This window comes from Dermacentor variabilis, chromosome 6 (assembly GCF_050947875.1).
Source record: "Dermacentor variabilis isolate Ectoservices chromosome 6, ASM5094787v1, whole genome shotgun sequence".
Classification (NCBI taxonomy): domain Eukaryota; kingdom Metazoa; phylum Arthropoda; class Arachnida; order Ixodida; family Ixodidae; genus Dermacentor; species Dermacentor variabilis.
Genome location: NC_134573.1, coordinates 172,555,019 through 172,577,225, shown reverse-complemented (window position 1 = coordinate 172,577,225; position 22,207 = coordinate 172,555,019). Strand labels below are relative to the sequence as shown.

The following is a 22,207-nucleotide window of genomic DNA, read 5'->3' as shown; positions in this document are numbered from 1 at the left end:
TTGATGACAAACTGAGTTTTATTTGGAGATGTCTTATGTACAGGTTATGAGGAACACTTGCGCATCCATGACCAGATGAATCAATAGTTGATGCATACTACAGGTACTACACTTCTTTCAGGTGAGACTCCTGCAGTAGCCTTCTGCACAGGTGTGGCACACTGCAAAGAAAATGATAGTTCAATTTAAACTGACGGTACGTACGAAAAACCCAGCTAAGTACTTTTGGCATAATTTCGAGCTTTACAATATACTCTCGTGCGTGCGCACCTCTGATGCGAGTGCTACTTGAATCAACAAATGCTTTGGATGTTTTTAAGAGGCCTGAAACGGATTTCTATATGTTGAATAGTGAGCAGCCGCAACATGCACGCAGTACCATTCTTATTATGTCCCGAATATCGCCAGACTGAATATTTCGGGAAACCTGCAATAAAGAAAAAAGTGCAACGAACCCAACGGCATTACTCTCCACCGCTTGAAGTGGCGCCTGCTGGCAATTTCGTGACAGTTCACTCCTCCCAGAGTCGATCGGTCGCAGAGGTTTGTTCAACGAAACCTCTAAGTAAAGCATACATTTTTCGGCGTCTTCCGTCTAGCACCGGTAGTTAAGTATAAAAATTGAAACTTTTCCTTGGTTGGCGGAGTTGCAAACCAAGCCTCGTTCTAGAAGAACACCCTCGGCAAGCACACACGCGCAGTGCCCACTATTTTCTTTGAGTAGAAAGACACTTCTATACATCTTGAGCATGTTTTGAACAAGCTGTATAAAGGAGTCTCTAGTTCTGAGCCAACTGCGACTTTCTTATTCAAGTACGCGCGTAACGCAGAAATGCTCTCGCTAGACATAGTGTAGGAAGCAGAATGTTGATTTTTGGCCTCGCAGTTTTATCGCGACACCAGGACACTCCGGGCGAATTTTCGCCGTCGCCGTATAGGTTCCGTTATAAAGTCCAAATGCGATAAGGTCGCGCTCCGCATGCTGTGGGTGCGATGGAAAGCCAAGAAGGCTGGTGACTCGTTGCCCGTCGTCATACCACGCGCCCGCTGTTCGCGGTCATGTGATCAATCATGCGCAACGGGAGAGGGGAGGGGAGAGGAGCGCGCGCTAGAGGGGGGTGGGGTAATGTGAAATGAGCGTGCGTCTCCTCCTCTGGCCAAACCGTGGCTGCGCATGGCTGTCCGCTCGCCCTATCTTAGAGGTAATCCGCGACGGGTGCACATGAAAGGCGCTGGGCAAGCAGACATGGCTGGTCGCTTTATGCGCGCTGTCTTCCCGCGCCTAGAGTTGGAAGTCGCATAATCTAAAGTTTCGGAGACGCGTTGGAGCGTTAAAAACCATGAAGCGTTCCCTCCCCGAGGTGTTCGCATTCATCTAGTGACATCTGCTGTTTGCTTTTGCGCACGTGACCCCATGTTAATTTAATTCGTAAGCGAATGTTTACTGCAATTTACACACAATACACACACAATATAACTAAGAACCTTCGTGTAGTCGTTTAATTGCAATCAAAGCTTCACGTATTGCGGAAAACTAACTTTTCTTACAAGTACTGCGGAAAATCTAAGTTTAAAACATTGAAGCACAAATAATACAAGTCTGCAACTATGTACTAAAGACCTACATCTCAGTGTTACAAACTGCATTTGTGGCAGCATCAGAAGCACACAAATGTGATATCTGAATTTACAGCTTATTATTATTATTATTATTACAGATTATTATTTACAACTTAGTGGACAAGACGCACGGCCGTGACAATGTTCGATTCTCGATAACGTCCACGTGACTTCCACGATAATCTCCGCATTTTAAATATTAACGCCAGAAGTTTAGTCCACAAGCTTCCTGATTTCTTGTGATTAACTTTGTCCTACTTCTCCATATATTTGGAGTCACGGAAACATGGTTTCATAGTGAAATTTCCAACGCCGAAGTATCGCTACCAGGTTTTAATGTTATAAGAACTGATAGAACAGAAGGTAGAGGCAGCGGCGTTGCCTTATATTTACCCTCCGACTTAAAATTTTCTGTGCTTAATGCTCCTTCTCAAACTGAGTCGGTCTGGTGTAAAATTTATTTTGAGTCATTGACTTTTGTTGTTCGTTTCTTTTACCGCCCCGCTCCCCCTAACTTGATCACAAACCCTTTGGTTTCCTTGAATGCATTCATCCAAAAAATAGCACCTTATTCGCCAAATCTAATGTGCATCGGTGATTTTAATGTCCCCGATATACACTGCAGGCCGTCGTTATCTCGACTAGGCCATGATTCCCAACTATACAGAGAAACATTGAACTTTTTACAGACTTTCGGCTTAAAGCATATAGTGATACCACAAGAGGCACGGCGATTTTAGATCTTGTTTCTTTCAGCCCTAGGGTGTGCGATTATGGTTACGAATGTGCTGTCGTTGATGGGATATCAGATCGTAAAGTGGTCTTCACATCCATTTCCTCTCCTGTACCGAAAGCCCGATATAATTATTTTACTTTCCGCGATATGAGCCATGATGATGATGTTGGTATAATTGGTACACTTATGCTTCATTTAGCCAGCTTGAAGCGATTGGTCTTTTTGATGATGTCGATAGCTTGCATTTTTTTGTGACCTCGTTACATTTTGCATCACGCGTTGTGTACCGGTAAAAACAAAAAGACGAATTCAGAGCTGCCTTGGGTCACACGGGAAATTTTGCACCTGTCGCGACGACTTGGACGTTTGCGGCGTACTAAACGTACTGGAGACTCTGATCTTAAAGGGCCCCTCGCCAGGTCTGGCCATTTCGAGCTGACAAGCGCAGAGCACACAATTCGCGCCAACGATCACGCTTGCAATGAATTACATCGCTACGCGCCGCGGAAAGGTCTGAGATGTCAATCCGAACGCCATTTTCCCTTTCTCTCGCGGCGACCGCGCTCCAAGCCGGACGGTGACGTACTCGTGTCCGCAGTGTAACGTCGCTCGTGGTGACACGTGACTTCGAGAATTATTCAAGGCAACATCTGTTATTGGTCTGATCTGTTGCTTGAATTGACGAATCGGAGCTTAGAGAAACAATAAAACACACAAACGGAATGTCTGCGTGATTTTTTGTTTTAGTTCGCAGCGAAGCAAGAGAGATGTACTTCCGCTTCGTCTGCTTGTTCCCACGGTCATGCAGTCACGTGCGCAGGTACCGAAATTATGCCATTTTTTACCGTGTTCCAGCGCGTGATCACGCTCTGCGATCCGCTTGTTCTGCCTCAGCATTCGTGTAGCACTGAATTATACTGCTAGTCATGTGTCCTTGTGCACAGCGCGCAAAATCGTGTGCTGCGCGTAACCGGACAATCAGAAAAGCTTGCGTGCGACGCCGTCAGGAAAAATGCGCAGCACCGAAAAAAAAAAGGAGCAGAAAAAAAGTGAAGGCGGGGCCCCTGACGTATGCGACGCGCGATCCTCGAGGTCCGGTATGGGAGAACGCAGGGAAGGAACTTCACTTGCGGAGGCTAGGCAGGGCGAGCGGAGAGAGTGTCTCGCTATGCAATGGAACTCGCCTCCTGAAACCATGGGTTCGCGGCACTGAAATATTTCTACCTCGGCTATTAATGGGTGCCGATTTGAAAAAATTTTTGCGGCGAACGCTCCCTGCAGGATACGCAACAACTTCCAAAGTAAAACAAAATTTGCTATGGTGCCCTTTAAAGAGGAACTTCGAAGCAAAACTAATACTGCTCGTGATTTTTACTACCAAGGTAACACTTCCAGGTTTGCTTGCAAATAGTAACTTAGTAAATAGCAGCTTAGTAATCCACGCAAATTTTAGAGCTTTGTTCTGCCAAAAGAATCTACCACTGATATTTTCGAAATAACTAATTCAGTTATACAAGTAATACTTACATGATTGCAAATGCACTTAATAGTTAACTTAAATATGTTTTTATACTTGATAACTCTGTTGCTCCTCCTCTTATAGAGCATATGCATAGTTCTATTAACGACATTGTTGTTCCAAACCACCAGGGTGTGCTGAATTTGATTTTAAAACTGGATCCGAAAAAGAAAGGTAGCCCCAACAATATAGAAAATGCATTTCTCTCTAGATACTCCATATGGACTAGGCAATATTTAACTATTTTTCAGAAATCTCTCTCGACGTCTGTTGCCAATTTTGCCTGGAAAACGGCTAAAATTCTTCCACTATTCAAATCTGGGAATAAGCAGTGCTTACTAAAAAACTACAGACCCATCTCTATCACATCTCATTCTATTAAAACACTTCAACACACAGTTTACAAACATATAGAATTTCTAGAGTGTAATAATATTTTATCTGATGCTCAATACGGTTTTCAGTGCAGCTTTAGCACCGCAACCCAACTCAGTGAATTCACTCATGATATCGTCCAGGCCCTTGATGCAAGTGATCAAATTGACGCAATATTTATTGAAGTTTGTTCTCTATTCCTAATTCAGACTTTGCCAGGCACAAGATGTGTCATGTTGCATCACAGCCAACATTACGCTATTACTATGTTCTCTTTGGTGTAAGCTTTTAAAAATGTAATTAAACTTAATTTGTCAAATTCAAGCAAGATGCACGAGTATGTGCTGCCCCAGGAAATTCGATAACATATGCGAGGAAATGCACACCACAGATAAGACATGCGAGCAGGAAGACAGCGGTAAGTGAAGGGAATAAAAAGGTGAAAAAAAAAAGAAAACGGCACTAATCTATGCTTTCTTCATAACCTGTCTTTTGAACTGCTGAAGTCATGAACCAACCAGTCCAGATGGTAGTATGTTATAACAGATGGCTTGCTAAGTATGCATGTGTGCTTGCAAATAATGTACAAACAAATAAAGAGGGCAGACTCGCACCCTTCAGTACAACACAGCATGGCTGATGGTACATATTATGCGACCAGACAACTGTCCTACAATGTTCAAGCAGACAGATGCAAAAGATTTCTTAGTACGATTCTGGCAGAGGAGCTTAGCGCTTTCTGAAAACGTATTGTGTTAAGCTTACCAGCCCTCTCGCAGAATCCTGAAACAGCCTGGCAATGAGAAGTCAATAACTGTGGACCCTTCCCTGTGGAAACCGGACACTGACAAGTCACCTCCATCGAACACAGCATCCAGGAATGGCCAGAGGCTCTGGAATTCCTGTGGGCAGGTCAAGATGATGCATATGTATGAATGCTTCAAACATTGACAAGCTACAATGACAAAAAGGCTTGACGGTTCTTCACCTGTATGGTAAGAGTGCTCATCTCTGAGCTCACATTGGCACTTGTGAGTGCCAGTGGTCCACCACAGAGTTTTGTCGTCTGCCTGATAAAATTGCTGTCTGGAACTCGGACGCCGACGAGGTTTGTGAATGGATTCAGAGCTGGATTCAGGCGCGGCGTCCGGCAGAACACTGCTGTTACTGGTCCCGGGAAAATCTGGCGCAGTAGGTTCTCATGGATAGAAACTTCAGCCCACCTGGAACAGGCATGACGTAGTAAGTTCGTATATATCTAGACGATTAAGCGAAAGCCCCTGAAATTGACAGAAACCTGCCAGTGCACCAAATCTATCCATTGTTTGACCTGGCTGAAAAGTACACAAGGCATACTATGTGCAATCTCGCGCGCAATACAATAATCAAGTGTACTCCACGCTAAACATAAAGTGAACCAGTGACATTACGATTGCTTTCGCCGGAACAGCACAGCCACTTACTGCGGTATGTCAGCAACGTCGTGCACGCAGATTGCGACAGGTTTTCCGGCATCTCTTCTTTTCAACTGGAATAGCCGCGCAACAGATTCTGAATGTTGCGCGAGTGCCGCAACGCCGTAGATCGTGTCTGTGGGCACTGCGATCACTCCACCCGCCTTCAATATAGATGCTGCTTCTTTGGCTGCATCAAGTCCTACAAAATCACAGACAAAAACCAAACTGTGACTAGACAGGTAGTATAGCGCACGTGTGGTCTAGTCACTCTCTGGCACTGTACCACCGGAACGGGGCCACACAATCTAAGCCGCAAACAAATCCAAAAATGACATAGTTCCTCCAGCGTTAATAGGCACATAGGAAATGGAAAGACTCATTACGTACACAAACGCCGAGCACAGCTCTGTCGGTCGCTGAGCGACTGACGTTAGCCAATTGCATCAGCTGCGAGCGCAGTATGAATGACACGTACCGTGGTTTAGAGGAGAGGTGACTGGTATAACCTTCGGTGTGTTGGACATTGTATCGCGTTCGTGTTTCCTGACTATAGCGGAACACAATCCTTGGAAGCGTGTCTTTGTTACACTGACGCGCATAATGCAGTTACAAGGGAAGCCAAACGACACATGACACGGCCGCAGCGGCGCAAACGAAAAAGCTGGGCAGCGCCATGTTTAAAGATCTGAGTTGCGGTAAAAGGCGAAGCAATATAAATGTTTTGATTACATAACTTACAAACAAAAATCCTTATTTTATTTAAGATGTTTTGAATAATAAATTAGAAAATATTGCCTAGTTTAATATCTTATTTAAAACGGTTGGCTTACGTTTTTTGAGTTACTTAAGCTTCTTGTTTTGCCTAATCTCAATATGGCAGCGGCCACATGTGAAAACATGGAAGGCAAGCAGCATTCAGATAAACGCGTGTTTACGAAAAGAAAATGGAACAAGCCGTCAAAGAATTTCAGCCGACGTGGAGAAAGAGAGTCAATGAAAGTTTACAGAAAGAGACAGACAAAAGGTCTAACGGAGACAGAAGAAATCAGTAGGCTACGAGCTCTTTACCAAGACGTAAGTACGCTGCCAGCGCCTGATTTTGACAACATAAATTCGAGTCCGTACAGGTAAAACACAGTATGCTAATCTAGAACATTACAGCTAAGGTGAATACGTGTCGCAAATTAGTTCGCCTCACCTTCTTGTTAATTGCGGTGACGGTACACGTATACTTTATTGCGAGACTGGGCGCACTGACAAGCATTTGATAAGCGCGGTGTTACGCGATTACGCTTCTAGGATCTGTCTTTCTTTTTCGTTTAGTTCGACTCCAAGACCGTCGAAACCTTCAAGGACTTTCCGCTGTCGACGAAGACAAAGCTTGGTGAGTATTTAAGTTATGTTATACTAAGCTTGCCTCTTGTAAAGCTCCATGCGTGTAATGGCCCACGTGAAGTGTCCGCTAGATTGTGCCTACAGCCAGCTGCCGCAGAAATTTACCTTGCCTAGGCGCGATTATTGATCGCATGCCCGCACACCTTAGACAGCAATCAGTCACTGCCTTCAGCCCGTTGGCGGGCAGCGATGTAGCGATGCTTTAACGACAGAACAAAGCCGGTTGTGTGTATGGGACATTGCCAAATAACAGCGTGCAACTCAGTGCTGTGTCACTGATTACATGTCTCAGCCCTACACGCGTGTACTGCTTTCCACAACAAGCCCGTTCATGCTTGTAACATTTGACATGCATGGTACACAAGCCTCAATGCTGTCGTTTGTCTTTTTGCATCATTTGCGCCCCTTTTATGTTTCACTTTGCCAAACAGTGCGAAAAATCTAGGTTACTTGCAAAACAGCGTCACATTTCCTTGTTCGTATAATTTAAACGCTCCTTGGAAAACTAATGGTTAGGAGTAAGCAGCAAATAAATTTAGAGTAGACAGGCTACAGCATGCAGTTATTAAAAAAATTAATTATGTGGTCTTACATGCCAAAACCGCGATATAATTATGAGGGACGCCGTAGTGGGAGACTCTGGATTAATTTCGACCACCTGGAGTTGTTTAACGTGCATCTAAATCTAAGTGCACCAATTTTTAAGGTTTTGAGATGTAATTGTCGTTTGGTAATTGCACCAATATTAATACGACGTTTTCTACAGGGCTTCAAGAGGCTGGCTATGTAACACCAACTGAAATTCAGCGAGAGGCCATTGGACTTGCATTGAGAGGTCTTGACATCCTTGGAGCTGCCAAAACTGGCTCTGGCAAGACACTTGCATTTCTAATACCGGTAAGAAATGACTTCATCAGATACACTAAATCACTGTTTACTCTGTTCTGCACACGTTTTTATAAGCCATTGACATTCTCTTTCTTAAAAACTGACAGCTGTTTAGAAATATGGATGTTGTAATGGGAACCATTATACACTTCACTCATGCCCAACATGTGTTAGGAGGATAAGAAAAAAAAAGTATTCTTTTTTGTTTACTCTGGAGAAGTGGCTTGACATTTTCAGAGTTGTATTCTGCACATGCTATATTGTAGAGGCACTATAGTTGTCAAAAACTGTTCGTTTTTGTCAATCAACCAGTAAATTGTATTGTGCCAAATGGATCATGACAGGCATATAAATGTGGGACAGCAGAACCATAAAATTGTAGGAGGGGTCCTTGTACTGAACATATACCTGTATCGTTCACATGCATGAACCTAAACAAGTGTATTATTAAGGAAAAAATGCTAAGTAATACATAATAAATGATGATGATGAATACGTCGTGAACCTAGAGCACATTAATGAAAGTGCAGAATGTGAACATGAAGCACCATATTGAAGGCTTTAGGCATTTCTGATTGCTGTTTTTCTTCTTGAAGGTACTGGAAAAGCTGTACTGCGAAATGTGGGCCCGCAACTATGGCATTGGCGCCCTCATTATAACGCCAACACGGGAGCTGGCTTACCAGATTTTCGAAGTGCTCAAGAAGATTGGCGTGCACCATGACTTCTCAGCTGGTCTTGTAATAGGAGGAAAGGTAAATGCAAGAAGGCTAGACGTACATTGCCAGTAATTTTGTTGTTCCTATGCATTCGAAGAAAAGGTATTGAACCTGTTGCTGAAAATGTGGTTTCCTCACAATGTGTCCATATTTTGTGCAACTGAAGGGTGTAGTGTTGCACTTCTCTGAATGGGGGACGATCATGTAACATGCCCGAGTTGCTAGGAAGTGTATTTCTTTTCCTGTCTTGTATCTCCTGAAAGCTTTTTGAATTACTAGATGCCTGCAGCTTTCCTTCCAGGAACTGAAAGTTTCATATCTATTCCACTTGCTTATTCTCAAACAGGCAGAGCTTGCATTTATATTGCATTGTCACAACCACTTATCTGCTTGGTTGCTGGCGTGCCTGGCTTAATGGTGTTTGTTATTTATTACTACAAGGCTAACTCACAGTCCTTGGGCAGGAGTGGGCTATAAGTAAATTTCAGTCCAAGCAAGTTTCTGCAGAATGAATTATTGTAAGGGAAGGCAGGATTCGTCTACAGCACACTGGCACACAGAACAGCAAGAACAACAAGAACAGCACCGACACCATTTGATGTCCCAGCTAAATGTTTTGCTGCTGCCTGGTATTGAGTAATGAGACATATGTATTTTGGATTTCCTCTTCTTTAGGACTTGAAGTTTGAGAGCAAGCGAATGGACTCGTGCAACATTGTCATTTGCACACCAGGTCGCCTGCTGCAACACATGGATGAGAATCCATTGTTTGATGCCACCCAGCTACAGATTCTTGGTGAGTGATCTGCAACATTCAATGTGTGTGTACAGAAGTAACCATTTTGAAGTGTCGTTATAGACACCCTGTGCCACAGCTTTCCACAGTTGATAGCAGTGCCAGAACACACAGCCAAGAGAGGGGAGAAAGCAAAACTGGCCAGACACCATTCAGAGTTGTGATAACACTTTGGAATATCTATTGCGAGGCATGGAGTGCTCGATATAGACAAATATTAACGTATGTTCAACATGTAATGTTAAGACAAGTGATGAAGCATGGGTGCATCTCTTGGCATTTAAGTCATTTAATTTTCTCCAAAGTCCCAGTGGTTGGTGTCGGGAGCACTGGTGTGATAAATTAGTTGAAGAACCCTCTGGCCAGTGCAGTGTGTCTATAGTAAATCAGGTCCTGCATATACTATGCTAAAAATTTTGTGTAGTGCAATTACAATAAAATAAAATGAATAAAAAACAGCCTTATTCGCTAGTGTTCTTCAGAACTGTGTAATGGTCTGGATAGCTTGCCAGCAGAATGCAAGTGTTGTGGTGTGTTCACACTCCAATACCACAACTTTGTGTTTTGCTTTGTTTTCAGCATTTTAAAACATCTTTTTTACTGCATAAGATGCTAATTGCAATGCTACTGTGTGCGACTTAGCAGTACGTAGTACACTTACTCACATGCTGCAGACAAACGTGCAGCAAAAATGCATGTAAAAACTGTTCTGTGTATTTTGGCAGCATCATACTCACAATTGCTTGTTTTTGAAAGAGTGTGCAATTTGTGTTAAATTTTTGGCACCAAAATGTCAGCTGCACTTTTTCATTTATTTGGTTCTTCCAGACAAAATTCACGCTTGTGTTTTTAATACTAGCAATAACGTGTTCTGACTTCTTTCAGTACTGGATGAAGCAGATCGCATTCTAGACCTGGGTTTTCAGCAGACGGTCAATGCAATTATTGAAAACATTCCACTCGAACGTCAGACATTGCTTTTCTCTGCAACACAAACCAAGTAAGTGAAATACTTGTTGCCATTATATTAGTGGGTGTTACTGCGTAGATTTAAAGCCTGTTTTTCCATTTTCTCATGGCTTACATAAGGCAAAGTACTTTTTTTAGCTGTGCGCTATTCAACAATTAATTTTATTCCTTAGGTCAGTCAAAGACTTGGCAAGGCTGAGTTTGAAGGACCCAGCTTATGTGTCAGTTCATGAGCATGCCAAGTTTACAACACCTGAAGGCCTCAGACAGGTATGTTGGTCAATTTGGTCATTACAAGTGCTTTTTCATATCATACTTTCGGCGTTTTTGTTTGGGTGCTTAAGCAAGTTAAGCTGTATACTGCACTTTCAAGTAGTACATATTCCTATGGTGTCCTGTTTCTTCTTGTTTTGGAGATGTAATGGGTGGCCAGCATTACAGATCTTATCAACTTCTTTTAAACTTGCCTTGTGTTAGTTCACTTTTTCTTGTGCATTTGGCAGGGATACATATTTTGTAAAATAATGCGAGAGTAAATAGTAGGTTACAATGTAGAATTTTAAAGGAGCAAGGCTCATTTGTTTTAGTTTTGGTACTTGTACAAACTTGCATCTTTGTTCTTACTTAGATTAAGTACAATTTAGGGCTTGCATTCTGTTTAACGTATATGTAAAATCTGTGATGTGAATCCTGTTTTGTCTTTCCTGCAGAGCTACGTTGTATGTGAGCTTCATAACAAGCTGAATCTACTCTGGTCATTTATACGAAACCACCTCAAGCAGAAGATTCTCGTCTTCCTGTCCAGCTGCAAACAGGTATTTAGCAGCTTGCATTTGTTTGTTTCATTTTCACATTCTCTTTTTGCCTGTTGCGTGGCTATAGTAGTTCCATGCATTCATTGCTACACTAGGGTAGTGTAACAGGTAAAAATGGAATTTTACTCTGCACACTGCAGTTACAGCTGACTTGTTCTAAAAATCTCTAGGTTTATCAGATGACGAAGTCATGACAAGCATTATTCTAATGTGCGAATAGTAATTAAGGTAAACCTTCTTTTGTGCTGAGCCAGTTCTCACACGCTTCTCTTCATTAATGTGTGCAATCGTCCTTTAATGCTTGTGAGACCAGTTTAATGAATGATTATTTGATTAGTCTAGCTTCAAAGCTTTAGGCATGCCATCTTCTTTGGACAGGATTGAAGGTTCGCCACACGAGAAGTGATACGCACTTGCGCAGCCACTCCAAAATGGTCTTAAGCCACCGCATCTTTGACCAGAGCTGCTGCTGAGTTTTGTGGCAGTACCCCTACAGTATTCTTGCCATTTTAATGCATGGACAATGAGCAAAATAGTTCTCCTCACTGTCTAGAGTTTTGAACATCTGGGATTTAATAGAGGCTGCGTAGCAATCTCCAGTAGCGCCTCTTGTCCTGCACTCAGTTGTTGTGGAACTTTTGAAGAGGGTTTTGCGTGTGTTTGCCAAGTTTTTCATGCATTTAATACCAGGTGCTCTAGCGCAAACAGGGAAGTTTGTATCAATAAAAACATGAGTCAGTCCTATATAATGTTCACGTGTGCGTGCCATTTGGGCCTGATGACCTGCTATGTTCTTACGAAGCGATTAGCCCAGGAGGATATCTTGTCAAGCCGCCTGCTATAAATTTCTTGTGTAGTAGCTCATTATATCACTGTTCTGCACTGTCCTTATCCTTCGCTCTGCTCTGTTCAAGCACTAAGACAAATTTCTGCTTAAATCTGCCTCTTCCCGTTATACAGTGAGCTAGGAATTGACTACTTGCACTTTCTTTTTTTGTCTTTGCTGCTACTCAGGTCAAGTATGTGTACCGAGCCTTCTGCCGTATGAGACCCGGCATGACCATCCTGGAACTCCATGGCAATATGTTCCAAATGAAGCGCATGGCCGTGTATGATGAGTTCTGCCGCAAACAGAGTGCTGTTCTGATCGCCACTGACATCGCAGCACGGGGCCTGGGTAAGAGGTTGCAGGTGTTGAGCCCTGCCTGGCTGGGTTGTGCAGTGAAGGGCTCGTCGTATAGTATTCCACTTACCAGTTCATCATATTACTTCATTCTTTCCTCATTTCTATCCCTAATAGCTAATGTACCTTGTTAGGCTGAATGTATGCAACCTTCAGCTATAGTTGGATACAACTTATGTCTGTAGTGAAGCCCTATCCACGCCTTCATAACTGCCAGCCACTGTTTCTCCGTGAGGCAACAAATAGTTTGTACTTCAAACTTTCCCTGTCACCTAAATAAGGGGGTAACCACAAAAATAACATTAAAAGCGCCTAATTTTGTACGTTTTCACTTGTCTATTATAGTGGAATGGTGAAAGCCTAATTCTTTATTGAACTGAAGTAAAACGCATACTTTGCTTCAACTATTTATTGTCAAGTTTCACTTCTGTTGGCAGTGAAGTTTCACGAGTAAAACGGGGTCAGCAGCGAAATGAACTGTACCGCGGACTTTTGGAGAGTGAAATGCTCAGACTCCATACACTTCGTCCATGTCTGTTGCACACGTCATCACTTCCACCAATGAAGACTTTTCAAGAATAGCAGATGCTCCAGAGGTATCAAGTACGACACCATTTTGGAATCGTCGCATGGCGACATTTTTGTTTACTTCTGTGTTTGGCTGGCGGAGTAACAATCCTGCACTGTCCACGTGCATTGGTTGCCAACTGCTGTTTTATTTAAAAGTTGTATCCTACTATAGACTGAAATGACATAGTACCCGATCCCAGATATAGTCAGGGGTGTGCGGATGTAATAATTGTTCGAAAGGGTGAATTAACTTTATAGCTCGAGGCAGTTGGTGAAAGTTTTAACTTGACTGCACTAATCACAGCAGCCTATTGTCTATTTAAAATGTGCTTAATTGGTGGTGCTGACTCACTGATTTTACTAAATGTGGTATACTATTTTGTGCACATTGAATTGTGTTTAGCTAGGCCCATGCGACATTGGGTATACCGGAAAATTTAATGTGTGTTTGTTGTGTACCATTTGCTCTGAGGTGTGCAATAGTGCCTACTCTGTAATTACAATACTGCACTGTGCAAAATTTCTTGTCATGTTCTTTTCTCTCATTCTTATAGCATTTAGGTTTGCATGAAAATTGTTTCATCTTTTGCATACCTTTAAGTCAAACTAGTTATGTTTGCCCTCTTCAGATTTTCCAGCCATCAACTGGGTGGTCCAGTTTGACTGTCCTGAAGATGTCAGCACTTACATTCATAGAGCCGGAAGAACAGCCAGGTTTGTGCTAGTTGATTAACTTGATTAACTCATTGAATGAATGGTGGTGAAATTTTAAATTCAAAGGAGATACCTCTCATCAGTTAGTTGAATAAATTAAGGAATTAAAGCTGCAATTTTATATCTCAAAGAAAGACCTGGGACATTAGTGATGCCAAGGGCTATAGAATCATTTTGACTATGTGGAATGATTTAATACACACTAGAACTTCAGCACACATGAATATTTGAATTCCAATTTAAGATCTGATTGCTGCAAGCAGGAATTGAATTTACAAGCTTGTGTTTGGCAGCATGATTCCATAGCCACTAAACCACTCTGGCATGTGTCCATGCCAGCTACGAATTGTTGCTGTACAACTGTGCTATCACATTTGAAGCCTTTTCTATTTATCTTGCTTTCTTTTCTACCATTTTCTTTTCTTGCCCCATCTGCTGTACTGACTCGAATACTTACACATTTTTTAAATGCAAGTTAACCGCTCTTTTCTGTGAATGTGAATACCACCTTTATTTGTGGCCATTGCAGCACAGCTGTGAAAAGGATTTTTCACTGCGCCTCGTACGTTTTTCGCCTGCTTTTATTTTTGTAGCTTTTTGTATTTGTATTTCTTTGTATGTGGAATGTCTTTAAGAAAGCCCGAAGGGGACTGCTTGCTGAAACCGATGTAGGAAAAACGTGTTATAGCATTAATTGCTTATATCCTTGCAATCATACTACCCACTCGCTTCTTTTTCTTTTTTTTTTTTTGAGAAAGGAATTCAGCTGATTTGCTGATTTTACATAGCACAGTTGATTTTTTGTAGCCTGAATGTATTTAACATGTTTTGTTGGTGTGCCTGTAGGTTCGAGAAAGATGGCGAAGCATTACTGATCTTGCTTCCGTCAGAAGAGCCAATGGCGGAGCAACTGACACAGAACAAAATACCAATATCAAAAATACAGTGAGTACGATGAGCTTAAATTTTCTAATGGTATGTGTTTTCGGGACAAAAGGATTACGTTGTGCACTTTGCTCTGATGAAATCTTACTCTGGTCATAGAAAAAAAAAGCAATGTGTCTCAGAAATTGCTGTCTCCATCACTTTCATCATACTACTTTGTAAAGTAGAAAGCCTCTGAAGATTTTTCTTGTGGTTACTGCCAGGTGCTTGCACTGTTTGACCAAAAAAATATTCATAGAGGGATAAAGGTGGTTTACTAGAAGATCTTGATAAACTTGTGCTCTGCGCTGTTCTTCTGTTCAGAGTCAATCCCAAGATGTTTGTGAACGTACAGAAAAAGCTGGAATCCATGTGTGCCAGAGACGTTGCACTAAAGGAGTGTGCACAAAGGGTGAGTACATTTATATGTACACATTTTTCTTCAGCTTGTCATGCCTTTTGAAAAATAACTTGATTTCTGCGAGAGATTTGTTTCATCTGTTTCATTGTTTACAAATTTTCTTTTGCAAATGGTTTTGTGGTGGACTATGTATTATACAGATGTTATTAGATATACATAATAGATTAAATATTCTTTTTTTATTATATTGACGCGTGGACTTGTTTATCCTTTACGGGTGAGCGCTTTTCACCGTCCAACAAATGTTATCGCTCAGTGCAGGATGTGCCCGCATGTATCGGAAGTTTCTAGAATGTTATCAATGGTTCTCTTATCACCAAAGCTTGTGTAATCTGATTGCATGTGTGACACAAATTGTGTAGAACTTTCAGGAAGACACGCGGGCACCATCGATTACTCTGGAACCTTCGTTGAATCGCATATAAAAGCCGATGCGCTTGACCGGCAGATCAGATTCTCGACAATCGCCAACTGTGTTCGCCGTTGTTGCCATTCTTTGAGTGTAGCCTGTTTTTAAGGGCACAAGTTTGCCCAATAAAACACTAGTTTCCTGATTCCCAGGTTTGCTGCTTTCTTCACCATCACTATTATGTGGCAGTATAATAGCATATTTTCTAGCATATTCAGGCTAAATATTTGTGTTCACATTGTGACAGGGCGTCAAGGGCAATCTGTGTCCCACAAAAATATAATTTTTTGTAACTTCCCTCTGTGAGGTTTGTAACTGCCTTGTCTTCTTTTTTCTCTCTCCCACCAATGCAGTGCTTTACAGCTTACTTGAAAAGTGTATTTCTCATGAAAGATAAGACCGTGTTTGACGTCACCAAGCTTGACCTGGATGCATTCGCAAGGTAAGACTTGCAGTTCATGAGGTGGCAAAGTGTTTGCAGTTGAAAAGCTTCCAAGAGGCTGACAGCGGGGGGGGGGGGGGGGTGCTTTACATATAGTTCTCTGAAAATTGCGAGCTGATAGACTTTCAACATTTACAAATGTTATTAAAACTGTTCTTTCCTCATTTTCTCAATATAAACTATCTACATACATTTTACATTGCTTGCAGATCATGTATATAACCTGCTGAACCTAGATATGTAGCTCTGAATGTTACATCTTCCCAAGCCTCTATAATATCCTGTTGTTTCATCAGAATGCACTGTAGATGGCATCTTATTTAATCAGTGATGCTGTTACATATTTGTTTTTGCTTGTGTTCTCTATTCACTCCTGTTTGCTCAAGTTTTACATATATTTTTTGTGCTGTACAATTATTTTCAAGCTAGTCTATGATACTGATTAATAAAATTCCAAATGGTAATATGTACCATGCATTATAGTAATATTTACTTTATATGTAGTAACAAGAAGTCATTGTTGTCTCTTGCTATTTATTTACAAATTCATTATGCTGCTTGAATATTATGACATCATGTTTACTATGCGAGCTTCTTCTAGCATGCCATACTCACTTGCAAAATATGACCTGAAAGTTGCATTAGCACAGTGCCTGTGCTCCTTGCTGATAAAGCTTACATTCTTTTATGGCCACACAGACTTTAATCTGAAATGTATAATTTTTACAGCAGCTTACATTTATAGTTGCCATGTATGTGTAGCATACATTAATGCAGAACCTTTTTTGGATCAGCAATCTTCTTCTGGTCCCTATCTTTTGCATTTCAGTTTTGTGCATTGCATCAGGAAATACTGTCTCGCCGGGCAGCCCCCACTGTTGAACTATTGATAGCAGTCTGTTTAATTTGCTGATATGAGTATTTCTGTTTTGCATGTTTCAGGTCCTTAGGGTTGGCCATGGCTCCCAGAGTACGCTTTCTTCAGAAGCACCTGAGAGAACTTGAGGCAAAGGAAGCCAAGCAAAAGAAAATCATAGAAGAAAAGGCAGCAAAGGCAAAGAACACAAACATTCAGGCAGGACAAGATGTCTCCACAAAACCTGTCTCACCCATCAAAGGCCCTGACACTGAGCCATTCCAGTTTGACATGACAGATGAAAGTGAAGACGACATTTTCACAGTCAAGAGGAGAGTGACATACGAATCTGATGTAAGCAATGTGAATCTTGTTGTGCTTGGTAACTTAACTTTGGTATTTTTAAAACCAGACTGATGCAATGTTTACTGGCTGCATACTTATAATTAAGATCCACTTTACTAGCTCACAATGTTTATGCCATTCAACTAATAATATTAAAATATTAATAGTGTTGTGTTCACTGCAGCTGGAAATCTCTGTACAGGAAATATAAGGGCGGAAAAGACCGAGCAGGTGAATGGGAATGTTCCTTTCTTCCATTTGACCTTTTCTAATGATTTTAATAATCACACTAGACCAACTAACCTGGCAGTCTGCCCTCATCTGTACCACAAGAATAGGAGTAATGTTTAAATTATTACGTTAGTGCATTTGAGCTCATGTAACTCTAGTTTTTACTATTCTTTGTAGGAATTGTGAAGAGTGGCAATGAACTTCTAATGTGTGCTTGTATCAGTACAAATTGTAAAGTCTGGATTTACTTTTTCGTTTCTTTGATTTTTGCAGGCAGCTCTGTAGTATTGCCTGCAGAGAGCGTGTGTGTCACATGATTAATGCCACATGATTAATGGCATCTTTCCTTTATTTAAACGTGCAGGAACATCAATTGCAATCTGCACTGCAAAATTATATTGGCTGTTTCTGCATGGGGCTCTTGTATTGCTCATTCAGCATTCTTGTCCTGTAGTGGGTTGCTGTGGTAGTGAAGGAAAATCAAGCTAGGAGTGCTCATTTCCTATATGTACTGGTGACTACAGAGAGGCTTGTGGTTTTTCATTGGATGTTGACTGTGTCACAGATGAAAAAAAAAAATACATAAAGGTTCTCTTATCAATGAAATTCTCTACATTGGAAGATGTTGACAAGTGTTCTACTATCCCAGTGAGATTGCACTTGTTGCTTGAATCTTTGCCTCGTCATGGTTGTTATGAAGCTGCTATGGCATTGTACTACTGGGAACAATGTAGCTTTGCTTCCCATTCATACTGCTCATATGCTCATATGCCAAGATTTTGGTGCTCTTCAAGGAAACTACAGGTGGTCAAAAACACTCTGGACCTTTCCTCCACAATATTATTCATAGGTCGGCCTTAGCTTTCAATTATTGTTTGATGTGCAAGCATAAAATAACAGCCACAAAGAGGAAAGAGCTTACTGACAGTAAGTAGCATGCGAGCACAACTTCTGATGCAATCATTCACAAGTTTTAAATCCTTGTTTCTTCTTCTTTTTCTTTTTTTGCAGGATGATGACAAGGATGTGGCTGCTGTGGTGTATGAAGAGGACACAAAGAAGAAGAAGAAGATTATAACCAAGGTTGCCCTGGCCAAGAAAGTGCTCAAGAAGAAAGTGGTGCCAAACACAAAAGTAATCTTTGATGATGAAGGCGAGGTAAGAATCCCGACAGCATTTATTGCCACTGTTTCTGTAGGGCCAGTGTTATGATCTCCCAAGAGAAGGCCATCTGCTTGTAGAGAATGTGAACACCTTCAGTGATGCTACAAAAGTCTTAAGCGTTACTGTAACTTCTGGATTAGTAGTTAAAACTTGAATCTCTTTCATTTTCATGTTCATAATAAGCAAAGTTGGGGAAATGTGCCTATAATGACAAGTAAACCATTGTATTTTCGCGAATATAGCGTGAGATTTTCTTTTTTTGTTAAATTATTAGCTCAAGAAAGCACTTTTTGTTGTACTGCCAACCAAGCTTAGAGATTGAGCGACAAATCCCCCAGTTATTAAAGTCTAGCTCAGTCACCACATATCTGAACTATGAAGGAAAGCCAACTTTTCAATTCTGCAAAGCAAACACTGAAGCATATGCACAAGAAGGGGTATGTGCCTGCTAGGAAGTGAACTTGGGCCTGCCTTTACAACATCAGGTACCTGCAGATGCAGCTACCCAGTGAACACATTTCTCGACTCTTTTGGCATTGCATCATGGTCCCTCGGGAAATTTATTGTGCCGTGTTACTTAACTATGCAGCTCTCCTTGTTTTGCATTTTGTTGCATTAGTTATATCTGCATTAAGTTTGTACCTGTCTTGCAGTGCTGCATTGATATGCTTCATTGATTGTGCAAGGTTTGTAACCTTGGTGACCTAAAATACTATTGTAATCATCCACAGGCTGTTGAAGGCATCAATGTCCAGAAGGCAGAAGTGGTCAAGAAATTGCTCGAGGAGGAAAAAGCACCCTGTGGTATTGACCTAGAGATCTCAAAGAAGATTCTTGAGGAAGAGGACAAATTCGACAAGGAGCGCTACCGAGAGCGAATCAAGACAATGCACAGGGTATGGCTTGATGTGTCACTATAGTTTTGATGCAAGTCCCTTATTCCATGGGCTTTCTTTATTTCGAACTTTGTTAAATTTAAAAATATTTTTGAGTCCCTTTGAGTTCAAATTAATAAGATTCGACTGTACTACGTGTGACCTGGAGTTAGCTGTGAGTGCCACATGATTTTCATCTGCTCAAGATTTGTGTAGCTCTTCACTGGGACTTGCAAGAGAAGGAAAGCGCAGACGAGGATGGCAGAGAACTAGGTAATGTGATGAGATGAGGAAGTTTGCAGGCATAAGATGGGGTCAGCTGGTTCAAGACAAGATCATTAGTGATCGCTGGGAGTTGGCCTTCATCCTGTAGAGGACATAAATCGACTGCTGCTCCTGATAGTTACTGGGAGTGCCACAAGTAAGCATAAGTTGAATCTGAGTCCTTGTGCACGAAACCTTTGGCAACTCCACTGCAGGTCAGAGTAGTATGAATTTGGTTTCTATTCTAATTTGGATATCGTAGCTGAAAAAGAGGACAAGCGAAATGTAGGAGCTCAAACCAAATGTCTGAGTCCGTGGCTCCAGATGAATGCAATTCATGATTACATGGTTATTTCTGCCTGTTAACTTTTCTCCTAGTCATTGTTGGCAATTTGTTAGATGCAAGGGGTGTCTGTTAAGACCAGTCTTGTTTGCAGTTGACATATCACTTTTGGGAAACTCTCTTACAGGACCGATTTATAACCAGCATCAAGGGCAGTTTTGTTGTCATAATTCTTGGCTCTCTTTGGCTGCTTATCGCCCTTAACACTTTTTTCTTTTTTTGGTTTCAGATAAAGCGATTGAAGATGCGACAAGAGCGCAAAGAGCAGAGCGGCGAGGCAGGGGCAGAATTGGTATGTGCCACTTTGTCTCTTCTTGAACACTGCAGTGACTGCTGATTAAAAAATATATAGCAGAACCTTATCGGTAAGCTTTTAATGGGACCGGGGGAAAAAATGTGCCAGCCAGAAAAATGTAACCGTTACGAAGGGCGCAGATTGCTACAGCACAACGTCAGAAACAGCCCAAGTGGCTGGCAGGGCAGTTATTAGTTGTCTCAGTGTTTGTACTGTGACTAGGAACCATGTGTGTGTATAATTAAAGGACACGCACAGTGGTCCATGACAGTGAACCGCGAATTGTGAAATGCAAATAAGATCCTTGCCGGCCCCAAAGAAAATGTAGCCTTGTAATTGTTCCTGGTAGGTTTTAATAGATGCACACTTTTTAGGATACCTTGCGAACTGCTCTGTGCATTATTTGTCCCAATGTTTGTGCATCGCCTGGCTTGTGCAACTTTTATAGTTTGCAAACTTTGGTCCCTTGTTGCAACGAATCGGTCGCTTGTTGCAATATGCGAGAGCCAATTTCTTCCTGCACCGTTATATTGACATGGCGGCCACTTTCAAATGCAACGTAACAGGCAGGAATATTACAGAACATTCCTGTATCAAATGGGAACATAGTAGAGAGGAGTCAGTGGGATTTAGGTTGGGGCCCCGAAAACCTGATTTAGCAGCCAGGAAAATGCAACAGTGAGAAATGTATCAATGGGGTTCCACCGCATTTGTGTGTTTATTGTGTGCATGTACACCATATTGTAGAATGTTAGGAAAACCAAGCTACAAGGGTACTCTTTGTTCCTAACAGGATGCTGGCAGCGGAAGTGAACATGAGGGTGAAGAGCAAAGTGAAGGAGAACAGGGTGAAGACGAGCAAGAAGCTGCATCTGATGCAACAGATGCAGAGGAAAATGAAGGCACAGAGCCTAGCTCTGAAGATGATTTGCCCCAAAGGTTTGTGCACTGTTTCTTCCTCGCATCTCTGTCCTCCGCATGCGTGTTGCACAATGCATTGTTTTTACTTTCCTTGCTCTTGTTATTTCACTTTGCACCTGCAACAAAGTTTATCATGACATGTGTTCAAGATGAGGTATGGCCACCTTTTTTATGAATGGGGAAGCACTTGTTGATGTAATTATGCTGTTGGATAGGTATCCTTATTGCTTTGTTGCATGAGCAACAATCATGTGTTAAAAATATAGGTGGTAGGGAGTGGTGATGCTGTCTTTAAGTTCTAAATATCTTTCGTTCTCTGATATTTTCAACAAATTTACTTCACATCTAATTCGTTTGGGTCTGCTAAATCTATACCTTTTTCTTTCATGATATCAACTTTATATTTTCACTTTTAGAGGAAAACGGAAGGCCAGCCAAGATGCCAAGAAGTTAGCACCTCGGAAGAAACTAGCAAGGAGACGGCCACAGTATGCAAGCAGTGGCAGTGAAGAGGATGATGACCTTGGTCCCATGGATACTGGTCTTGACTTGGAAGGGGATGAAGCATTGGCTCTGCATATGCTGTCTAACCGGTAATTTATGGATCTAAATAAATATTATTTCTAAGGTTTACACTGTAGTCTATGTATGAAACAAGACTGGCATCGCCGAACACTTTTCCTATTTGCACTGAAAGGCATGTGCCTTGTCTGATACCAACTTGCTCATGACAAGCCTGAAGCAATGCTTTCTTTTCAACAAAGCTGCATGAACTCATATAATTCAAATGCTAATTAAATATTTGTTTCGCTGTGCGATTCCTATTTACAAAAGTAATCTCCTATCTTGATGCTGATAGTGAAAGTAAGTCTACAAGATGGTGCTCAACAGTTACTCAGAGTTTTACACCGAGTGCAACGATAGTTTGTTCTTCTTGACTTGTATCACTGAATTTATTACC

The 22,207-nt window shown here is 41.6% G+C and overlaps 2 protein-coding genes across 2 annotated transcripts; one reads left to right on the top strand and one right to left on the bottom strand.

The window, feature by feature from the left end:
* On the bottom strand, positions 1-6,391 carry Tcs1 (Threonyl-carbamoyl synthesis 1). The gene is made up of 5 exons (XM_075696806.1): positions 6,183-6,391; positions 5,714-5,906; positions 5,239-5,473; positions 5,016-5,152; positions 1-161 (listed from the first exon to the last, which is right to left on the bottom strand). Exons 1-5 carry the CDS (start codon positions 6,304-6,306, stop codon positions 107-109), a joined length of 744 nt encoding a protein of 247 aa, XP_075552921.1. The 5' UTR covers positions 6,307-6,391; the 3' UTR covers positions 1-106.
* Positions 6,392-6,565: 174 nt separating this feature from the next.
* Positions 6,566-21,879, top strand: LOC142585794 (putative ATP-dependent RNA helicase DDX10). The gene is made up of 19 exons (XM_075696805.1): positions 6,566-6,781; positions 7,031-7,091; positions 7,869-7,999; positions 8,587-8,745; positions 9,385-9,505; positions 10,391-10,505; positions 10,648-10,744; positions 11,185-11,289; positions 12,304-12,466; positions 13,672-13,756; positions 14,603-14,701; positions 15,005-15,092; positions 15,864-15,952; positions 16,895-17,162; positions 18,396-18,542; positions 19,280-19,444; positions 20,260-20,322; positions 21,119-21,264; positions 21,663-21,879. The coding sequence occupies exons 1-19, from the start codon at positions 6,581-6,583 to the stop codon at positions 21,841-21,843; spliced, it is 2,484 nt and encodes an 827-aa protein (XP_075552920.1). The 5' UTR covers positions 6,566-6,580; the 3' UTR covers positions 21,844-21,879.
* Positions 21,880-22,207: the final 328 nt, after the last annotated feature.